The sequence below is a fragment of the Melopsittacus undulatus genome, chromosome 1 (assembly GCF_012275295.1).
Source record: "Melopsittacus undulatus isolate bMelUnd1 chromosome 1, bMelUnd1.mat.Z, whole genome shotgun sequence".
NCBI lineage: Eukaryota > Metazoa > Chordata > Aves > Psittaciformes > Psittaculidae > Melopsittacus > Melopsittacus undulatus.
In genome coordinates, this window is record NC_047527.1 from 24,349,362 (window position 1) to 24,369,466 (window position 20,105).

At 39.3% G+C, this 20,105-nt stretch overlaps 2 protein-coding genes across 5 annotated transcripts in view; one reads left to right on the forward strand and one right to left on the reverse strand.

Moving 5' to 3' along the window:
* Positions 1–266: 266 nt before the first annotated feature.
* On the reverse strand, positions 267–15,442 carry LOC101870784 (RING finger protein 151-like). 3 transcript variants are annotated; one of them, XM_005150865.4, is made up of 7 exons: positions 15,299–15,442; positions 10,597–10,714; positions 9,452–9,677; positions 8,114–8,253; positions 5,322–5,484; positions 4,003–4,123; positions 267–3,054 (listed from the first exon to the last, which is right to left on the reverse strand). In XM_005150865.4, exons 3-7 carry the CDS (start codon positions 9,655–9,657, stop codon positions 2,818–2,820), a joined length of 867 nt encoding a protein of 288 aa, XP_005150922.1. In that variant the 5' UTR covers positions 9,658–9,677; positions 10,597–10,714; positions 15,299–15,442; the 3' UTR covers positions 267–2,817. The 3 variants fall into 3 exon arrangements, with proteins under 3 accessions (XP_005150922.1, XP_030906381.1, XP_030906382.1); XM_031050521.2 differs by lacking the exon at positions 15,299–15,442 and adding an exon at positions 15,147–15,244; XM_031050522.2 differs by lacking the exon at positions 10,597–10,714.
* A 15-nt stretch (positions 15,443–15,457) lies between these two features.
* RAD54B (RAD54 homolog B) overlaps positions 15,458–20,105 on the forward strand; it is a 67,800-nt gene continuing 63,152 nt past the window's right edge. Inside the window, exons 1-3 of one of the 2 annotated variants that reach the window (XM_031050518.2) lie at positions 15,458–15,652; positions 18,023–18,176; positions 18,868–19,009. In XM_031050518.2, the coding sequence (XP_030906378.1) occupies positions 18,039–18,176; positions 18,868–19,009 (280 nt within the window). In that variant the 5' untranslated portion in view covers positions 15,458–15,652; positions 18,023–18,038. The remainder of the gene's footprint in view (positions 15,653–18,022; positions 18,177–18,867; positions 19,010–20,105) is intronic. The other variant, XM_031050520.2, reaches the window with a different exon arrangement.

The following is a 20,105-nucleotide window of genomic DNA, read 5'->3' on the forward strand; positions in this document are numbered from 1 at the left end:
AATGCCTCACCACCCTCACTGTGAAGAATTTATTCCTAATATCTAACCTAAATTTAGACCCTTAGTTTTTATAAAAAGGATTAACAGACTACTTGAAAGAAAAAAACCCTTGTTTCTGCCAGCTGCTGTGAAGAGCTGTGTAATATATGAGACTGAGAAAGCTAAAAGTAGAGAAAATATTAACATAACAGGCTATATAATTTCAGCCTAGGTAATTATAAGACAGGTAAAGTGATGACCACACTTCAGCATATTCCACCCAGCAGAGGAACGTCTTAAGTGCAGAACAGTTATCAACACAGATGAATGCGATTAAGCTTAAAGTAACTTTCCGGAAGGATCTGGTGCTATCAACTACTAGCATGACAATTTAACATATCTCTGCAAGTGCTTCTTTGCTGCTAAAGGAAACCCAAGCTGATGAGTCATTCCAGCAGCAGGTGGGTCCAAAGTGTTGCCACATTTGAATACTGGAAGTTCAGAACCAGCAGCTAGAAGCTAAATAGACTGTGCGGATTAAAGTTCTTCCTTACCACCTAGCCTGTGTTTTCTGCAGTTTCATCTGTCATGTAGGGGACAGACAGCACACCATATGCTAAGTAAGTATTAAATAAACCCTATTTCCTGTACTAGGAGGAGTTTAGTGAAAGAAGTGTGTGAAACTCCTAAAGCAGACCAATGCAGAGATCTAGTTATGGAGAAAGCGCAGATCTAATAACTTGCTTTTTCATGTGTTCAGAACAGAAAGATTAGGTTACTGCCCTCCAATGTGGGAAAGATGATCCAGTTCATCTGAATTCTACAGGATTTTGAAGTATTTTTTTTTCTTTTATGTTAAGCAAGGACATAAATTCACATGATAGAACCACACAGCTACAGCAAAAAAAGCACTGATTGATTCTAACAGCATGAAATCTGGTGTTGCCAAGAAGCTTCAAAATTAGAGTGAATGCTGAAATAGAGGCACACAGATAACAGACACCAACAGCTACCTTATTTAGAACAGAAGGTAATAAACGCATTCTTACTTTCTACCTGCAGCTTTAATATCCACACTGATGTGAATGAATTGACCACTGAATGTTTAGCGTGAATGCAAGTCTTCCCAAATTACAGCTACTGTTTTACTGGTTCAGATTGTTAATATGGTTGCTTAAGAGATGTGCCATGTCACGAGTTAGTGAGACTGCTATAGTGATTTAACTACTGGCAATGAATGTAATTTCATCTACAATATAAGGACTGAAACCAAGTAAATATTTGGACATAACTCTTGCTATGAATGTTCTCTTTCAGAAAAAAGAAACCCAAAACATTTACAGAAGAGTTATTTCTGTCAGTTTTTAAACGCACAAGATCTGAACATGTGCATATCTGCTTCAGTGGTACTAAAGAAACAGCAAGTTAGAAGGATTTATTAATGCCTGAAATCAGACAGCTGTGACTGCAAGTCTTCATAATGTAACGTATGTGCCACAGAAGACTGTTGCCTCTCTCTTTGGTTATGCCATTAGCCATAAAAGCATTGCTCTGAGTGATAGCAAGGCATGAACAGTCATCTATTTGCTTTCTAAACCATAAAATCAGCTTATTCAGACTGCTGCACCTGCACACATTATACTGAAAGTTCAAAGCTGATTTAACACATTTGGTGAACAGCAGCCAGGTTCTTCCCTAGTGACTCCACTGGAGAGCTGCAACAGGCTATGGCTTAGTTATACCAGTGAAACCCATGAGAACAGCTTGGGTGAGAAGTTTAGAGAAAAGTCAATGAACTATACATATTTTTCATGCAGTCCTTACAGATAAATGCCCCTGTGATTCAGTATTCATGGGTCTTACACAACTGCAAACTTGAGTACTAATCAAGACACCTGAAGTCCAAGTGACTGTACAAATGTTTGTCTGTTGTGGACACTAATGTTCAAGTAGCCTTAAACCTGCTAGAAGAAATTTTATATAAAGAAAACCTGTAGCCTTAAACCTGCTAGAAGAAATTTATATAGGCTTTAAAGATACTGAGTACCAAACAGGCTGGTCTTCAGCTTTAAGGACCCTGTAGAAATAGTTGATACTTGCACATATAAAAACTTCAAATTTTTAAATCAAATGCAGACCCCCTCCCACAAACTCCAAGTAACACACACAAGTATTTAAAAGGTTCTGGTTGACTCTATTACTTCAGGCTTTGGTATTAGTCTCTTCAGTGTGTATCAGCCTGGGAAATTAGAAAAGCTCTAAAGTAAAAGTCAACCTCACCTGAAGCTATTACACAGCAGGAGAATTACAATATAAAGTGCTTTCTTTCCACCTCTGAAACAGATCTTCTACAGACTATAAACAAAGATCTATTAATTTCTATTACTGACTTACTAATTCTATTACTGACTTTTCCCACAATGAAGGACATCCCAAATGTCATTACTGATGATCACATTTTCTTTCCTTTTCAAGCATAAGTATAAACTACTTAGGCAAACTACAATGGACCCGGAAGGTAACAACCTTTATATATCTTTGACTTTCAAAGGCTTGAAAGACTCCTGTAAATGACACACTGAAGAGATGACAAATCAAGTCTCTTTCTCCCTTTTTATGAAAACATTAGGTAAACATGTATTTGTCAACTACTGGCTTTAATGCCCAATATTCCCTAAGAGAAAATTCTTCCATTTGTTTATATGCCCCAAAAGAAAATATAGTAATATAGATCTTAAAAGATAGCAAGTAAAGTTTACCAGTCATTTGTCCAAAGTAGAAAAGTTAGTCGGATGGGCATGGAAAATAGAGGAAAGTGCTTTTTGAGCTTACTTCTGTTTAGATAACTGTAACTTCCCTAGGTTTTCGTTTCACGCTTTCCAGTCGTGTCAGAGGGCGGAAGTTTGTCGGCTTCCTGCTTCCTTCTGCAGTGGTTAACCGGCAGTCCTTCTGCAGCCCCCTCAGCAGCTCCATTAATTCCCGTTTTTCCAGCTCTGCCTGCTCCAGCTCCTGACGGTGCTGCCTCTCTGCAGCCATCAGCGAGCGAACATCTGACATCATTCGTGACATCTGACTCTGAAATGCAACTCGGATTTACCGCAAGAAACAAACTCTTTTCTAGTGATGGTAGTATGAAGTTGAATTGGCCACGCATGTATGGTGATGGATTATAAATAAGCAACACTGAAATAACTTTTTGATAGCAAAATAAACGTAAACAACTTGAGACACAATCCTGCATTCACCCTCTCAGATAATCTCATTTCAAAGATTCCAAAACAGTTTTCCTGAAAGTGCAAAAGGTTTCTTATAAAACATAATAAGACACAGTGGATTTACCCAGCTGCTGCTTACATTATCTGTTTCAAGACTCTGACCAAAGTAAGGGTTTTGTTATGTTCAGGTACATTCTTCAAGGATTTAACATTACAGCCAATAAAAATGTAAACTATGAAGCACTTGCTTTGGGCTTTAAAAAGTCATTACTGTGATATGAGAACTGGATGAATGAAAAGGTAAGACGGCCCTTGCTCATTACTTGATTAAGTTTACAGCGCAACTTTCCGACCTTCTGACCAGAGCTGAACCAGAGTGTAAATACCACGTCTGCAGCACGGCTCCATGTCAGCCCTGGATTAAGTCACTTTGCATAGCACTAATAAAGGAGCTGGATATTTAATTACATCTGATTTGTGATGTGGACACACGTTTAGACACTGAAAATGAATTTCAGCCTGATTTGCCAACATCTTATGTACATGCAGTCCCTGTACAGGGGTACCAAGGTTAGCTCCAAATGACTTTGAAGTAGATAAACCACACAAATAGAGCACTCAGACTGCTTCTCCCCAGAGAAGATTAGCCTGCAAAGCATTGTGCTAACACCTGTTTTGCTTCCCACACTTAATGTAATTCTCATCTGTATGAGACTACATTTACAGAATAAGAGACTATTATTGGGAAAACCAAAGCATTAGAGTGTTAGAAGAGGGTGAAAACAGAAAATAAAATTATGCTACTTACCTTCAGTTCTTCAATTTCATTTTGCAGAATACTCTCTTTTTGGACCATATGCCTCCTCTGTGAATCTAACCTTGACTCCATCTCATGCTTTGCCTCCTCCACTCTGCAGATCATTTCTGACCTAAAAAGTTTATTTCGCCTTGTTAAGTGTTGTAGACATGGAAAACAATGATTTTCAAATTCCAGAAAGCCTTCCGGAAGTCAAACAAACCAATGTGATTCCCATCACATTCTGCAGGACACACCTCCAGAGGCATGACAGTACTGTTTAGCAATTGAAATAAAACTAGCAAAGGGGTGCTATGTGACCATTCACACAGTCTACATAGGGGACAACTTTTATCATATTCTTGAAGTAATTCTACAAGCTCATGAATATGTATTTCTGATTTTAAATGATTTACTGCCTTTTACCTAGAACATCTGCTTGCTTAGTATTACTAACCACATGCAGTCAAGATCAAAAGTCTGAATAATATAGTATTGTTAAATATCTTGTTACTTTTATGGTGGACATTAAACAATAAGATGAAGTAAACTATTATAAACTAATCCACACAGCTTCACAGCCCCAAACTAGCTGTTACTACATTAACCTTTTGAGTTCAAAAACCAGGCAGCAGAATTCCTTGTGTCTCAATGCTTTTAAATCAGATCTGACCCTGACTTCACAGCAATGACCATGAGCACAAGACTTAGTGAGCTGAAAGACAGAAATGGGAAGGAGCTTGGAAAAAAACCAAATTGAACTGGAATATCATGGAAAGGGAAAGCTACAGAAACATCTGTAAGGATGCTGGTAAGGAGAGTGATATTCACTAACTTGTTATTAATCTGCCAGGGTTTTAATAAAAATTGAAAATTAGATCCTCAGAGGTTTAATCTACCAGTCCGTACCTGCCAAAATAATTATAGGTTTTTATCTTCTGGATCTGTACAAATATAAACTAAATGTAATATTAAATAATGTGACCTTGGGTCTGTAATAGTCTAATGGAAAAATGAAATTGCCAACTTCAGTACAGCTTTCCTAGGTATTTTGTAATTGTATATAGTCAGCTCACAGCTTTATTCCACTGCAAGCAATGACATTTTGGTATTTATAATAACTTGGACAAAACCAAAGTAACAGCAAAATAATCAAAACAGTAAGAATTTCAAGTCTATGCTGACCCATAACAATATGCTGACCCGTAAGTATCAAGCAATTAATAGACTATGTAACACATACCAGAATCCAGCCTTAGTATTTGACATGCTTTAGGGAGTGATTTTAAGCCCAAGCTAACACAAACATTAAAGGAAGAGAAGATTTGTACCGAAGTAGTTCTAGCTCGGTTCTTAGCTCTGCCACACAGTTATGCTGTGTGTCTTCCACACTGAGAATGGTGTAACCACAGCCATTGGGGCATTCACGGCTCCGATATTCACACACTGTCAGGTGACTGTCTAAGTTACGTCGTTCAACTTGAACTGTACAGCCTGAACAGGGAACAGTAAAACAAGCCAGTTGTTAACAAGTAACAAAAGCACAAGCAAGCTGCAATGTCCTGAGCTAAACAACTGTCACTCTGTTGAAGCAATGAAAAAAGTATTATCTTTAGAATGTGAATATGATGGTTATAACACACACAACTTGGAATAAAACACTTTAAAAGTCTTAGTAAGATATTTCTTCATTAGCTGAGAACACTGGAAATCTGATAGTAGGGCCTACGAGGATGCTGGAGACAGACTCTTTTATCAGGGACTGTAGTGGCAGGACAAGGGGCAGTGAGTTTAAATTTAAACAGGGGAAGTTCAGGTTAGATATAAGGAAGAAGTTCTTTATTGTGAGGGTGGTGAAAAACTGGAACAAGTTGCCCAAAGAAGTGGTAAGGGGTAAATCCCTGGTAGTGTTCAAGGCCAGGCTGGACAGAGCCTTGGGTGACATGGTCTAGTGCGAGTCATCTTTGCCTGTGGCAGGTGATTGGAACTTGATGATCTTAAAGTCCTTTCCAACCCAAACCATTCTATGATTCTGTTTTTTTATGAAGTCTTCTACTGCTTGTCTGGCATTAAAGCAAATTCAGTAATGACAGTGCTGATGCCAAGCTAAGACACTGGCAGTTGGCTTGTGCTTCACCAAATTACACTGACTAGAACTGAAGAATGCCCATGAGTAAAAAAAAAAACCCTTAACTTATCGAATTTAGGAAAAAAGTTCAAAGACCTAGTCAGAGAGATATGGGTGAGATGGGATGTAACCTTGTTTTCCTCACAGTTGTTTGGTCTTGTGTATAACATACCAGACCACATAAATAAACAATAACATTTATTTATGAACATTTAGTAACTGATTAAAAAATAGGAAAGTTTCCACAGAAATGCCAGGATACAAACTTTACAAACCTGTAGTGATTAAAAAAATAAAATGTAGAGAACTGAAAATGAACACTACATAAATAACTGCTGCATGTAACACTCTAAATTTTAAGTTTGCAGTCTTAATGTTTAGAGGACTGTTCACTGTAATACACACTTGCATTTAAAGTAAAATCCATGTAAGCAAACTGAACCAGTGAAACTTGTCAACAAAAAACCCAGAAAACTACAAATGTCAGCCCTCTAGAAAAGCTTTACTGATAAATGATTTGTAATTGAGGTACTCAAAATACAGTCCACCGTATTCTACAGTAAGAGTTCAAGAGATGCAAAAGCTCTCATGCCCTGAACACCAGACACCAAAGACAAGGTGTGGGAACTCTATAAATGCTACCGTTCCTGTAGAAAGTTGTCCTGGGTTCAGTAGTAGCAGTCATTTTTTCTCATTCTTGGTAGCTGGTGCAGTGCTGTGTTTTGACTTTCGGACTGGGAACGGTTGCTGATAGCAAGTATATTTTGAGTTACTGCTCAAATGTTTGGTTTGTCCAAGGACTGAGCCTCATGATCTGCCAGGGAAGGAGGAGAGGCCAGGAGGAAGGAGAGACAGGACACCTGACCCAGGCTAGCCAAACAGGTATTCCATACCATAGCACGACATACCCAGGATGTAATGGGGAGAGACCCGGAAGGGCTGGAGCTTGGGGGGTTGGAGGAGGTATCGATCGGTGCTCGGTCGGGCAGGGTGGGGTGAGTTACGGGTTGGCAGCTGGTGAGATGTTGTATTTTCTTGTTATTTCCTTTATCATTATTAGTAGTAGCAGCAGCTGCAGTAGTGATTTGTGTTACACCTTAGCTATTAAACTGTTCTTATCTCAACCCGTGGGAGCTACATTCTTTGGATACTCCTTCCCAACTCTCTGGGAGTTGGGGGAGCAAGGGGGGGGAATGAGTGCACGAGCTGTGCAGACTTGGTTTAAACCACGACAAAAGTAAACCAGGTGAATCTGAAGCATCTGCAGGAGTCACTGCTGAGAGAAATTATAACTTCCAGTGGAGCAATTCTAGCACCTTTATCTTCTTATAATTAATTACAACAACAGACTTAACTGTTCTTTTAGCATCAGGAATTAGATATTAACTTTGTCTAGAAATATTTGACATTTTGAATAAAATTTTAACACTATGATCCTTTTTAGCAGTATGTTTCTTCCTCGAGAAGTGTAGGTTGTTTTAAATAAAAACCTTATCATGACCTCAACAACTCTAGACAGAATTTAGCTTAAAACAATTCTTATTTCCATGATAAGTTTCTGTTAAAATCAGGAGACAGTGAGCAGCTAAACATGCACCAGGCAACAAAATGCTTTATAAGTTAAATTGTGATATGTAAGCATTCTGTAGGTGCGGTTACCTTCATGCAGACATCAGAACAAGCAGTCAAAATTGAGACAAAGTCATTGAAAGACAGAAAGTGAAACAAATGCACTACTATATCTTCATAAATTTGAAGTCCATCATACTCATTCATTTTGGTCAGCTCTTGGGTAACAAACTGTTGCTAGCCATCATGCTTGCCATAAATCAGTAATACATTCTGTCCCAAATCACTGCTGTAAAGAGCAGATTATGCCAGAGCTTTGAATTTCTCTTTGGAAGTAATAGCCATTACTGCCATTCTGTTGACAGAAAGATGACAAAAACATGTTTTCTGAATATGAAGGAGTCAATTTATTTAAATGTTACTCACCAGCATTGGAGCAAGGTATTTGACTGTATTCACACTCCCTTTCATGCCTGTCTATAGACTCCAGAGAACAAACCATTTGACAGCCGTACTCCCTGTTTTTGCAATGTAGCTGAAGACGGTTTAAATCATTTCTCATATATCTACATTTAAAAAAAAAATAAAATAAATTGTTCTAATATCTGGGAACATTACTGAGAAGCTTGTATTTTCAACTTTGGGGAAAGAAAGCAAAATTCTAATCTCCATTAGGAAAAACTGTGAATAATCAGTTTAATATTTTGTTTTCCATATTACAAAAGAACAGGCTTAAAAGAAACAATGTAAATGGAAAATTCAGTCTCCAAAAATAAATGTGCAAATGAAATCTTTATTTTAATGTTTTTTTAACCATGACCTTTCACTGCTCAGCAGATGTTACCGATAACAATCAAAAGGGCTACTCAGTCATCATTTAAGTTTTGTGTTTCCAAACATGCCAAACCAAACTGACTACAGTGAGCACATACCAAACAATCTGTAAATTAAACTCAAGGGTTCTGTCTACACTGTATGTCAACTTTCCAGACAGAAAATCTCATTAGTGACAAAAGTACTGAGAGTACAAACAGAGTAAATTTATCATCTGTGGCTGAAGGTCTTAAATACAAGGTAATTGTAAATCTGAGCAGATTAGACAATGCACGGGTTAAACGGCAAGCAGTGTCTACTTATGAAACTCTGTGCGCTGGGAACAGCATAGTTCACTTGGAAAGGACCTACAATGATCCTCTAGCCCAACTGCTTGACCAGTTATGGAAGACACTTGTGAAATCAGCCTGCTTTACATGACAAGGTGGCTCAAGACAGGTAATCTTACGGATAAAGACATTTTTCAAGAAAGGATTTAAAGGTGAGCAGTTCAATTTATATCTACAGAAATTATTCATTATAAACCCAACTACAGTATCTAGGTAAGGCTGAAAAGAAAAACAAAAGATATATGGTGTTTAGTGATTGTTGTCAACAGCTGCTTTGCCTGATTTCTCTAAAAAAAATATTTGAATGCTATGGTGCTGTAGAAGACATTCAGAATAATATTCAGAGAGATGCCTAGAAACAGGATTAAAGATATAAAAAAGTGGAGAACAAAATAAGCGTTTGAAAACTTAACACCTTGAAAGTTAGTTATATATAAACAAAAAATGCTAATGCTTTCATGCAAGTGATCAGTTTCTGCCATAGGCACATTGGATAAAGACAATATGAGTGACAGTAAATGACAAGAGATAAAGCTGTGCAAGCGGAACTGAGAAATCCCAAATTCATGTGATTTCAACATACAGCAATATTATTATATACCTGTAGAGAGGCCGTAGCAAAGACACATCAATAATCTGTCTGTCTTCAGGGCAGTTACTGTGATGAACGAGCCATCCATGTATACAAGCTGTACAGAAAGCATGTTCACAAGGAGCCTGTAATGGATCTTCTAACACATCGCGGCAGATGGAGCATAATAGCCCTTCATTGACGTAGCCAACGAAACGCTCAATATCGTAACCCATGCTCTCCACACACTTTCAACCTATTAAAATGACACAGAGAAATAAAGCACTCTTTATCCTGAATCTGTATGGGCAGATGCACAAAAAGGCCTGGAAGCAACCCTAGAAACAGAGAACTTAATGTGAATAAAGAACTTCACATTGAGAACGCAAACACATACTTCAGAGACTTCAGGATATATATAAGAATTTGAGTATTGTACTGCTGGATGTCAGAATCCCCATTTCTATGAATTCTGAAAGCAAAGACTTTAGCAGGCAGTTGAGCCATGCTTATTCAGAACTCTGTTATAGAACAGTTCTAGCAGCCACTGTGAAACATGGATTTTCTACTTACTTTAATTCTACCTGAAACAGAAACATTGCAGAAGCTCAAATACAAATGTTAGCTTTCCATTTTAAAGCCCTCTGTATCATGCCTAACCAACTTACAAAAAAGTATCGTTACAGACAATAGCTGGGCACTTCCAGCTAGCAGAATTTGTATTTATGAACTGCACACCACGTTGCTTTCATACTGAAAAGGCTAAGATTCTCTACTCATTGTAATCTTCTGTTCCAGAGAGAACAGCATGAAATCTCCACATGCCTAGAGAAAAACATTAAGGAAGAAAAAGAAGCCAGAACTGCAGCTTACTCTGAAAGTGTGAAGAGCTACTGTCTTCTCTCACATGGTCTATTTTATAAAACTGAGTAGCCTTTAAACGGATTTGAAAGCTTTGTAAAGAACTAACCAGCAATCTGCATTCATCAGAATCCTATCACAAAAAGCCTAGAGTTCAGTAAGATCCCAAAGAAGTCACGTAAGAGAGTATGTTTTAGGCTTCATGTTCCTACTTTGCATATGAAATTACTTTTGTAACCCCATTGAGACTTGTGAGAAAAGTTTTTATTAATTATGAGGTTTTCTGAATAAAACAGAAAAGGAACATATCCTACCTTTTCAGATTTTACTACATATATATGTAGTTTGTCCAAATATTTCAGAAACAGTTTTCTGATCAGTAAGACATGCAATACTTCCTTCCCTCAGTTCCTCTTCACTGCTTTATTATGCCTATGAGAAAAATGAGAAAAACTTAGTCCTGTTTCCTAAGTTACCAAGTCCTATGTCCAACCAGCCAGCTGCTGAATAGACCCTATTCCTGACAGCCCACTAAAACAAAGCTTTCCAAAACAAGCCACTATAAAAAATACAAGTAAGACAAGACGTCTGACTAGGGGAAGAAAAACAATAATCAGTCTTTCTTTCAGTTATTAATGATGCAGATACCTATGACAAAATTGAGCATCTGCTGCCATTTAATTTTGAAGCTTTAGAATTTTGTTTGTAAGACTGAAGACAAGACAATACAGTATTATTGGAAAGTAGCAACTTGAAATATAGTAAACCTATACTCCTTAGAAAGATTAAGATTTCTTATCTAACCTAGTTTTATCTGGACGTGTTATGCAGTTCATTTTTGAAACAGAAGTATCACAGTCAAGTTCCATTGTATTAATAAATGACACTGTATTAATAAATGACAATGATACAGCAGAATTAAGATTGCTCACAACAAAAAACCCAAAAAGGATGTCATCACTTAAATCCCTGCAGTTGATTATCTAGCAATTGCAATGTGACATTCAAAGAGAATCTCAATCTCAATTAGAACTGTGTAACAATCTTAAGGTTCTCTAAGGACTAATGACAAATTCTGCTCTGAAGGGAGAAAAGAACTTTGCAATTCCTCATCATGAAATGTTCTGTAATTGTGGAATGTATAATGAATGGGAACCTAACTGAGAGTTGATCCTCACTCATGACTGTGAGAGACAAAGTGTGTTTTTGACAAAGTGTATTCCATGAAGCATATATATTTATATTCATTATGACTATTCGTTGAAAAGAAATAGGAAAACATAAGTATGCAGCTGTTCTATGATCTTTATATTTGGCCACACTGGGGCACCTGGCCCCATTCTTGGCATAGCCAACAGTGAGATCATGAGAAACTGCATGGCCACACCAGTAAACAATTACAGGAATGGCATAAAGCCAGCTGTGTTTCTAAGGGTATAAAAGCAGGACCTTCCTGTAGCAGAATGTGAAGCCTCACCTACAGGTGGATGCACCACATAGGAATTTTCCAAGCTACCCAGGACTCCCAGCATCGGCTGCAACAGGGCTTCCCAGCTTGAATTTTCCTCTGTGCTACACATAGCACATATACATATATATATACACACACCTTATTTGCTTTATTGTGCTTGTTTACTACATTTATAGCTATACACCTGACTGGGCTTAGTGTGCTTGTTTGTTTTATTGTACTTGTTTAGTAATAATTAGGGCTAGTATGTGATCATTTTGTTGAGTACCAAACGACAAAACATATTACCTGCTACACAGTTTACGTATTGTTTCGTTTTCTCCTGGCATGTTTATCCCACAGCCAGGGCTTGCAGAAGTGCTTTCTGCCAGATTTAGATTAGCTGGGACACGTACTAGTTCACTGACCTAGTGACAGGACTGCCACAGCAGCAGGGAGAGCAATCCATGTGGACTCCTGACAAGGTCCCAGGCAGATTTCACAGACTGCATCTAGGTCTGTGCTTCTGTGGCTACAACGCTGCAGGTGTAAATTTACAGGTGTCTAAGATATGCTATTCCTTCAGTCACAGCAAGGGCATTCTATGACTTAAAGCAGTCTGCTCAAGAAAACAATTTTTTTTAATACTGTTGTTTCCTTATAAATTTTTACAATTCTCCTGCAATGACAGGAAATTCAGGACTTCGCTAGTTCTGCATGAACAAAATAAGCACTGTGTTTGCACAAAGCTGGGACTGTAAGGACAGCAAGGACCACACTAGAAAGCTTAAAAAGTGGAAACTAACATTCATTATGAGTAGCAGAATGTGAAGTCAAATACTAGTTCCTAATACTGATGAAAGCATTGAAACATATAGTATGTTTATGTTGGAGGACTGTGAAACAGCATATACACATTCTATAACTTGAACTGTAAGCCTAAAACTTTGATTTGACTTAGAGGATCCCAGAGGATTCAGCTTTTAGAAAACTTTCATAGGGGTATATGTCAACAAAACTGTATTTTTGCTGTCCCAGTGTTTCTGTTCTACATTTTGCATATACGTTGCTGAGTACTAAGTCTTCAAGACACTCTTTGGCACATTTTATCATGTTTGAAGTCTACTAGAATGCAGGAAAGAGTATTTTTATAAGTGGGGGAAAACCACCTTTGTGCCTGACAAAAAAAAAAATAAAGCACAACAAATATATATATAAAGCCCCAACCAAAACTGGAGTTCAAATGGAGAGCGGATGAGAACTCTAAGGCAAAAATTGCAATCAAGAGGGGTTCTAAAGAGAAGAACTTCAGTATGTTTTCAAGACTGGTATTGGAGCAGCACCATCCCACACAAGGCCAGAATCCTTGTGGCTTTGAGTCTGAGACCTACGGCAGCTGTCACTGTCCCAGATCTCTTCCAGTAGAAATCTCCTGACCTGAGAACCAGAGATATTTTATCTTCTGCTAACTTAAAGAGAAGCACTTCAGTCAAGTAGAGGGAGAGCACCAAGTGAATGGCATGTGCTCTACCAGCGCAGATCCCTTTACTCTGTACTTCTGCTCTTTCCCAGAAACTTCCCTCTTTTTGACTTTGCCTCAAAATCTCCTATTTCCATTACAATTCACTAGTTGTCACACACCTTTCTTGTTTGCACCTATAAATTGCATTATTTATCACTGCCTTCTCACACTCCACTAACATTTCCAAACCTTGCTCAGCCTTTGATTTCTCTGGTCCAGAATTTTATACATCACCTGGCCGTTACCAGTGACACTGCCCATAAGGATATCTGGAATGCAGAAAAGAAGCCCAAGAACCACTACATGCTATTTAATTTCTATTGTTTCACTTATATTTTATTTCTCACAATATTTTTTGACAAGTAAAAATATCCTCCAGACTTCACAGATACTAATTTTTAGTAGCTCTCATCCCATGCGGTTTTCCAGACAGATGCACACCTATAGCTTTGAGCTATGTCTTCAAACTGCGATTTTGTGTGGATAAAATAACAGAGAGAATACAGATGTGGTGTAGTTCCCAGGAACACAGTCATATAGCCTGCTAAATGTCTAGCACTAATTACTGTAAAAAGCAGGACACTGAAATGGGATTAATGACTTGCATTTTTCATCTACAGTAGCTTCTGATTTTTAAAATCTGTTTTTTTTCTCTGTGGCAAGACAAAGCCAAACTGTTCGAAGGGCTGAGTGAATCATGACAGAACTACAGACGTGCAACACTAAGACTGCTTTTTCAGAAGTATGTGTGACTGGAAGAACAGACAATGTTTGCAGGGCCCAGGGATAAGGTGGCATTAAAACATATTGCTTGAGCTTCCCTTTCACAAAGATACATTGTGCTTTAAATCCTTCTATAGAGAAGCAACGTTTTAAGGTGTCTTGTACCACTCTGCCACAGTCAATATAAGCCACTTCAGGCTGCTATTAATGCCCATAGAGGCAGACTCACCCCTTCAACTGCGACAGTACAAGCTGTTTCTACAGGCACTCGATTTATCACACTGGGTAACTGGCCTGTTTTCAGACTGAACTAGGAAAAAAAAAAAGAAAGAAAGAAAGAAAAGAAAAAGGGGTTTAACATTGGCAGCTGTCCCGCAGCAGCCCAAGCCAACCTATCTGCCAATTCGTGGCCTCCCTCGAATCAGTTTGAATACTTAATTTGGCTCTTTCCTGAACTGGCTCAGACACCTACCCACTGATTTGCTAGGCCAGAATTTCCTGTAGACGGCTCAGAAAAAGCTCTATTGATTGTGGAAGAGGGGAAAAACAGGAGATGAGGGACCCCAGCCAGGGCTGAAAGACAGACAGCAGCCGCATTTGTGACCGAGGCTGCCAGACAGCTCCTCCCTCAACACAGCTCCCCAAGCTGCTACACTGTGGAGTCTCACAAACATCTGTGTAAGAGAAAGGGATCAGAAGGGGTAAGAACGAACTGACAGCAATACCAGCTTACACTGATGTAAAAAACCTGACTTAATCAACAAAAGCGTCTATAATAACCAGTACAAGATACAAAACTAATTTAAGGCCTCTACCAGGAACTACTTAAGAAACTGAAGCTACTTTGACAAAGAACATTTTTACACAACGCTTCCACTTGCTGTCCCGCTACGAAACCTACTCGACATAGAGCAATTCAAGATACATGCTTCACAGTTCCCTTTCGTATTTTGAAGGGCTGCACTCTACCGCAGCGACAAGACCGGAGGCAGGACAGCTCTGCTCAGAGGTTCTCGTGGGGAGGAGGACCGTGCAGAGGTTGAAGGAAAGCTCCTCGGGAACGGCCAACGCTCTCGGGCACAGAGAACAAAACTGGCCTGGAAACCATATGAGCAGCAACGTAACGACAAGCGGCCGCGCCTGATGGGACTCAACTAACGCGCACTTACCACCATCTTCTTAACAGGACAGCAAAGCCACCACGACCCCTGACAAGGTCCCCGCGCAATGCCTCTGCCCGCAGCCCGCCCCGGGACCGCCGCTCCCCACGCCAGCCCGCGGCCGACTCTCTCGCCTGCAGTCACCAGCTCTCCACACTCACCCCTCCCGCCGCCGCTACCGCCGCACCCGCCCGCCACTCGCTGTCGCAAAATCGAGGTTCGTTTTGCGGCCGCTCCTGCTTGACGGCCGCTCTGCCCACAGCAGAGAAGGCAGCCTCGGCGCCATGCTGTGTGTGGCACGAACGCCCAACACCACCCCACGGGTCTACCCCGAGCATGCGCACCGCAACATTTCCCTGATGGGAGGAGCAGGGCGTGCGCAGATGAAGTAATCCTCGCGCCCGGCCGCGGGACAGCGGCGTTGTTTACAGCGCATGCGCGGGGCGGGCAGCGGCTGACGGGAGCCGGCGGCGGGACAATTGAGTGCCGAGGTTCCGGCGGGGCTGGCGGCTGAGGTATGGTTGCGGGCAGTGAGCGGGTGGAAGGGCCGCCGGCTCTTCCTGGCAGGGGCGGCGGGCGGAAGAGCCGGCTGGCCGCCCCCGGTCCCTATGCTTGCCCTCAGGGAGACCATTCCTTCCTGATACTTCCCGGCTGTTACCGGTCGGCTGAGGCGCGCTGGGGCGATAATAACAATTTGAATAGCTTTGCACCCTGCTCCAAATCCTTACAATTACTAATAACTTAAAGAGATTTTTCGCTAATACTGATGTTCAGAGCGATGCACTCGCTGTCTGCAGTTTAACTGCAGTTAACCCTGTGTCGTATCTTTGTAGTTGCCTACAAAAAAAAATCTAGCCTTATAATCTGTGCCAAGAATGTCTCTTCAAGTGTCTAAGAGAGCATCCTTAAATATATGTTAAATGTGCGCCAAGGTAGCATAACTGCCTTTAACAGGACTCGGTGTATGCAGTGTTGAGTCCAGTGTGTAAAACTTTGAAATGCTCTTTGTATATGTATTTCATTTTGATGCAGCTGTTCAGATGCCTTTAAGGAGAAAAATACTGCCGAATGCAATGCTTACAAAAGCAGATGCATTCATTAGATGTTGTAGGCAGTGGTTTCATGGTACACTTAATTTAGGCAAGTCAGGTTGCTAATAAAGGCAGGAGCAGCACTTTTCGCATGATATTTTCAGCTGCTTTCCTGCAACCATACCTAATAGTACTGCGAGTACAGGGTGATTCAACAGATCAGTGACTGGAAAAGGTGTATTTGCTTGTCAACTGATCTAGTTGTAATGTGGAGGCACTCCTTGCCCTTCCTACACCTACTCTGATCCTATCTAAAAGACCTAGTGTCGATCATTTGTTGCACATCTGTAATGGCCCTTTTTCTGTATATTACTGTAAGGATATGAAAAAAAATAAGCCTTTTATTTAGTATTTTTGTATTTTTTATTTTTAAAAGCTCATATTTTGAGGTCAAATATACGGCTGGAAGCAATATTACATTTTAAAAACCATAAACCCTTAATGATTTTTATAGTTGCAGTTAGGTAATACTGGTAATATTATTTTTAAATTTAATGGGAGTGAAGTTACTGAATTCTCAAGCATCATAGCTTTAAATTTCTTACTGATTTGCAAATCTCCTAGTGTGTCTGTTTTTGTGGTTTAAGACCAAATGACAGTTCAAAATCCAACTGGATTTGGAAACCAAAACACTTTAATGACAGATACATGCAGTTTTTGAGTTGCACAACTCCATTGTTCAATGGAGATGTGACAAGCTTTAGAAGTTAGGGGGGCAGTGTTAGCGTACCTGTTCAGGCATGCTATGCAGTCCTCACGTGGAGTTGTGGGGTGTCACCTGGGTTGTCTTCCCAAGTGTCACCATGCATTACAGGATTGGGTAGGATAAAGAACTTGTTCAAATTTGTGTAGCATCTGAAGCTGGCTGTGATCAGCCCTGGCACTTGCAGTCTGCTCCTCTGGATGGTTCTTTACAACTTCATAGCTTTCACAGTGACTATCTGTTGCTTATACTACAGGTCTACTCCTATTATAACAACCAAGCTACTCCCTTATTGCATAGGGTTAACTAAAGTTCATATGCTAACACTGCTGTCATGTAGTCCTTATTTATGTGAACTGCTGTTGACACAGACAAAGACCTCTTTCGTTGGTTTTTAATAACAGCCACGATGGAAGTTATAACAGTTCAGGCCATTTTGCCGTGGTTTATGTCTAGTAACAGCATCATATATATGCTAATTGTTTGGATATGAAGGAGATAGCAGTACTCACGCTAGTGTCTGACTGTTTGCAAAGCATCTTGACAGTACTACTACTGTGCAAATCTTGGAAAGAAAGGTTGTTGTGCCCCAGTAAGCCACTGGAGTGCGGGGTAGCGTCAAAAAAGTGCAGGAACACCCTGACTGCTGCATGCATGAATTTGTTGTTCATTGTGTGCTAATAATGGGCTTTTCAAATTTGCATTTTAAGTGTTTAGGTGACCAGTTGTTTCAAGTTGTCCTTCTTTTTATAACCTGGTGTAAGTTTGTTAAGCAGCCTTATGTTGCACATCTCCAGAGCATTTCTTGCTATTGCAAACCTCAGTATTGGTTTTTCAAATTAAAAGGGAAATGTTCAACTGTAGAATTTGCTGTAGTCAACCTCATCTAGTATTAAAACAATTCATTGCAACAATGCTACTTTATATAAAGTTGTACTGTGCTTATGAGTTAAGATTATTTGAAAATCTTTTATGTTCTCTTTTATTTTAAAATAGTGCTTATGTTGTTATCTATGGATGCATTTTTATGTAAAGCCTACTCTGACTACAGTTGTCTTTATCTGCTTCCTTCCTTCCTCTCCACCCTCTAGAGCAATACAACTAAATATGAGGCGATCAGCAGCTCCAAGTCAAGTGCTAGGAAATGCATCCAAAAAGCCAAGGTTTATACCACCAGGAAAAAACAGCACAGCTTGTCTCAAGAATGAAACTAATGAGATGGACCAAGAAGTTAAATTGAAGGAGGTAAACTGAACAGTGCACTGAAAAGTGTATTTGTTTGTACAGTGTTTTTACTAAAAGATAGCATCCAAGCTCACTATGAGCAATCTCAGTTTAAGTGAGTCTGTTTAGAGTAGATTTAGATACCTTTGCTTTTACTACATTTGATCTTGCTTCTTGGGTAGTTTTCTGTCACTCTGTAAAGTGGATGCAGAAAGTTTTTTCAAGTAAATTAAAATAATCAGTAATGAGCACAAATGCAGTGCTCAGTGCAGCTATGGTAGGGATTGCATCTTAGCCTAGCCTTTGTTGGTACCAATGTTTGAAATGCTTTGGCAAAAGCAGTTAAAAACCAAAGATACTCAGTAATGAAATTTCAGTACATAAAATTGCAGTTTGCTGCAAGGAAGTTTCTCTCAAAGCCTTTAATATGAGCCAAAAAAACCTCCATCACAATTCTTACTGATTTAATCTACAGAAGACTTCTATTAAATTCAGTTCATAAACTACGTGTACAAATGCTGTTTGGTATCGTGTGCAAGTGATTTTTGTTGTGAACACTGGAATGCATATATTTGTGTAGGTTTGTATGTATGTATGTCAACAGTTTGATAAAGAGGATTAGTATCTATTGAGATCCCTTCTCATTTTTCTTCATTTTTCTTCAACTGCATGAAGAAAATGCTATTGTGAACTTTTTCTTATCTATCTGCAGATGAGAAATGAGGACCAGAATCAAAATGTAAATTTTATACAGTCTGTGGAGTCAGCTGGAAAAGGAAAGACTACCAAACCATGTTTCAGCGTTAATAAGAGTAGCAAGGTTGAAATGAAAACACCAGATACGCCCAAAGGTGGTAAGATGCTCTTTCTTACTTACTGCCATGTATTGTAAGAGAATTTTAAAGCTTATGAATGCTACACTACTTAGTAAGAATGCTACACGAATAATATAAGAGTTGTGCAATGGTGGAATTATTTGGTGTTCTACTGGGTAGAGAATGAAAGAAAGACATTATTTTTTTTAATAGGAAAGGAAAAAGCATTGATGTTTTAGAAGCCAGCTGGTTGTGCTGGTATTCAGGTGTGTGTCTTCCAGAAGAGTGCGATGGCCATCTCGCTGTAATCTACAGTAATATCCAGAGTTGGGATACCTTTAGTGGAAAAGTGTAATTTGGAGACTTTGCTGGCCTCACGCAGAGGATGCTCACTATTCAGAGTCCATTCATGGTTTTTTTTTTTTCAGAATTAATGAGGTTTTCTCTTCTTCAGCACAAAGTCTGAGCTATTTTCTTCAGTGGGCACTTGAGGTTCCAAGCATAGGCTGCTAACTCTAGTCTAGTATTGGAGCAGAACAAGGTCTGTCTCTTCATGTTTGTAGAATGGGGCTAACTCTGCAAGTCTTTGAAAGCTGTGATGAAATGTGGTATAAAATAAGGGTATCTAATGTCAGTGTTAGTATGGTCATCAGGTTTGTGGGTAATGCAAGCACTGTGAAATCAACCCTCTGTCAGGGCTCTGCTGAATCTTAAGTAATTTCTTAATAACTGAAATTTTCAAAGACAAGTTCTGCCCTTTACGTCACGTTTGTCTGCTAGTCATTACAGCTAGAGTAGCAATTACGTACATTGTGCAAAGCATAACCTCCTTTGTAGTGTGAAATGAAACTGTTTTGTCAGAGCTGGTTTTGGTATGAAATTCAGAAGTAATAGAAACCAGTTATGAAAGCCAGAGTCAGTTTGGGTTTTTTTTATTATTATTAATACTGTAGTGGAGTTATATCTGACTGCCAGACTCTGCAGCCAAAGAAGACTTCTCTGTTAAAGGAGCATTAAAATAATTTCAAGATTGAAAACGTCTGTGTGTACGCAGTATTATGAGTTATTTTATCCATATCATTTAATGCAGATTATAAACTGTTTGTTAGCTTTATACCATGCTCAAAGCTGCTGT

Coding starts and splice junctions, on each gene's coding strand:
- LOC101870784 (XM_031050522.2), bottom strand. CDS start 9,657: ATGGGTTACGATATTGAGCGTTTCGTTGGCTACGTCAATGAAGGGCTA. Junction 8,254..9,451: donor TTGCTACGGCCTCTCTACAG/GTATATAATAAT, acceptor TTTTAAATGTAG/ATATATGAGAAATGATTTAA. Junction 5,485..8,113: donor AATACCTTGCTCCAATGCTG/GTGAGTAACATT, acceptor TTCCCTGTTCAG/GCTGTACAGTTCAAGTTGAA.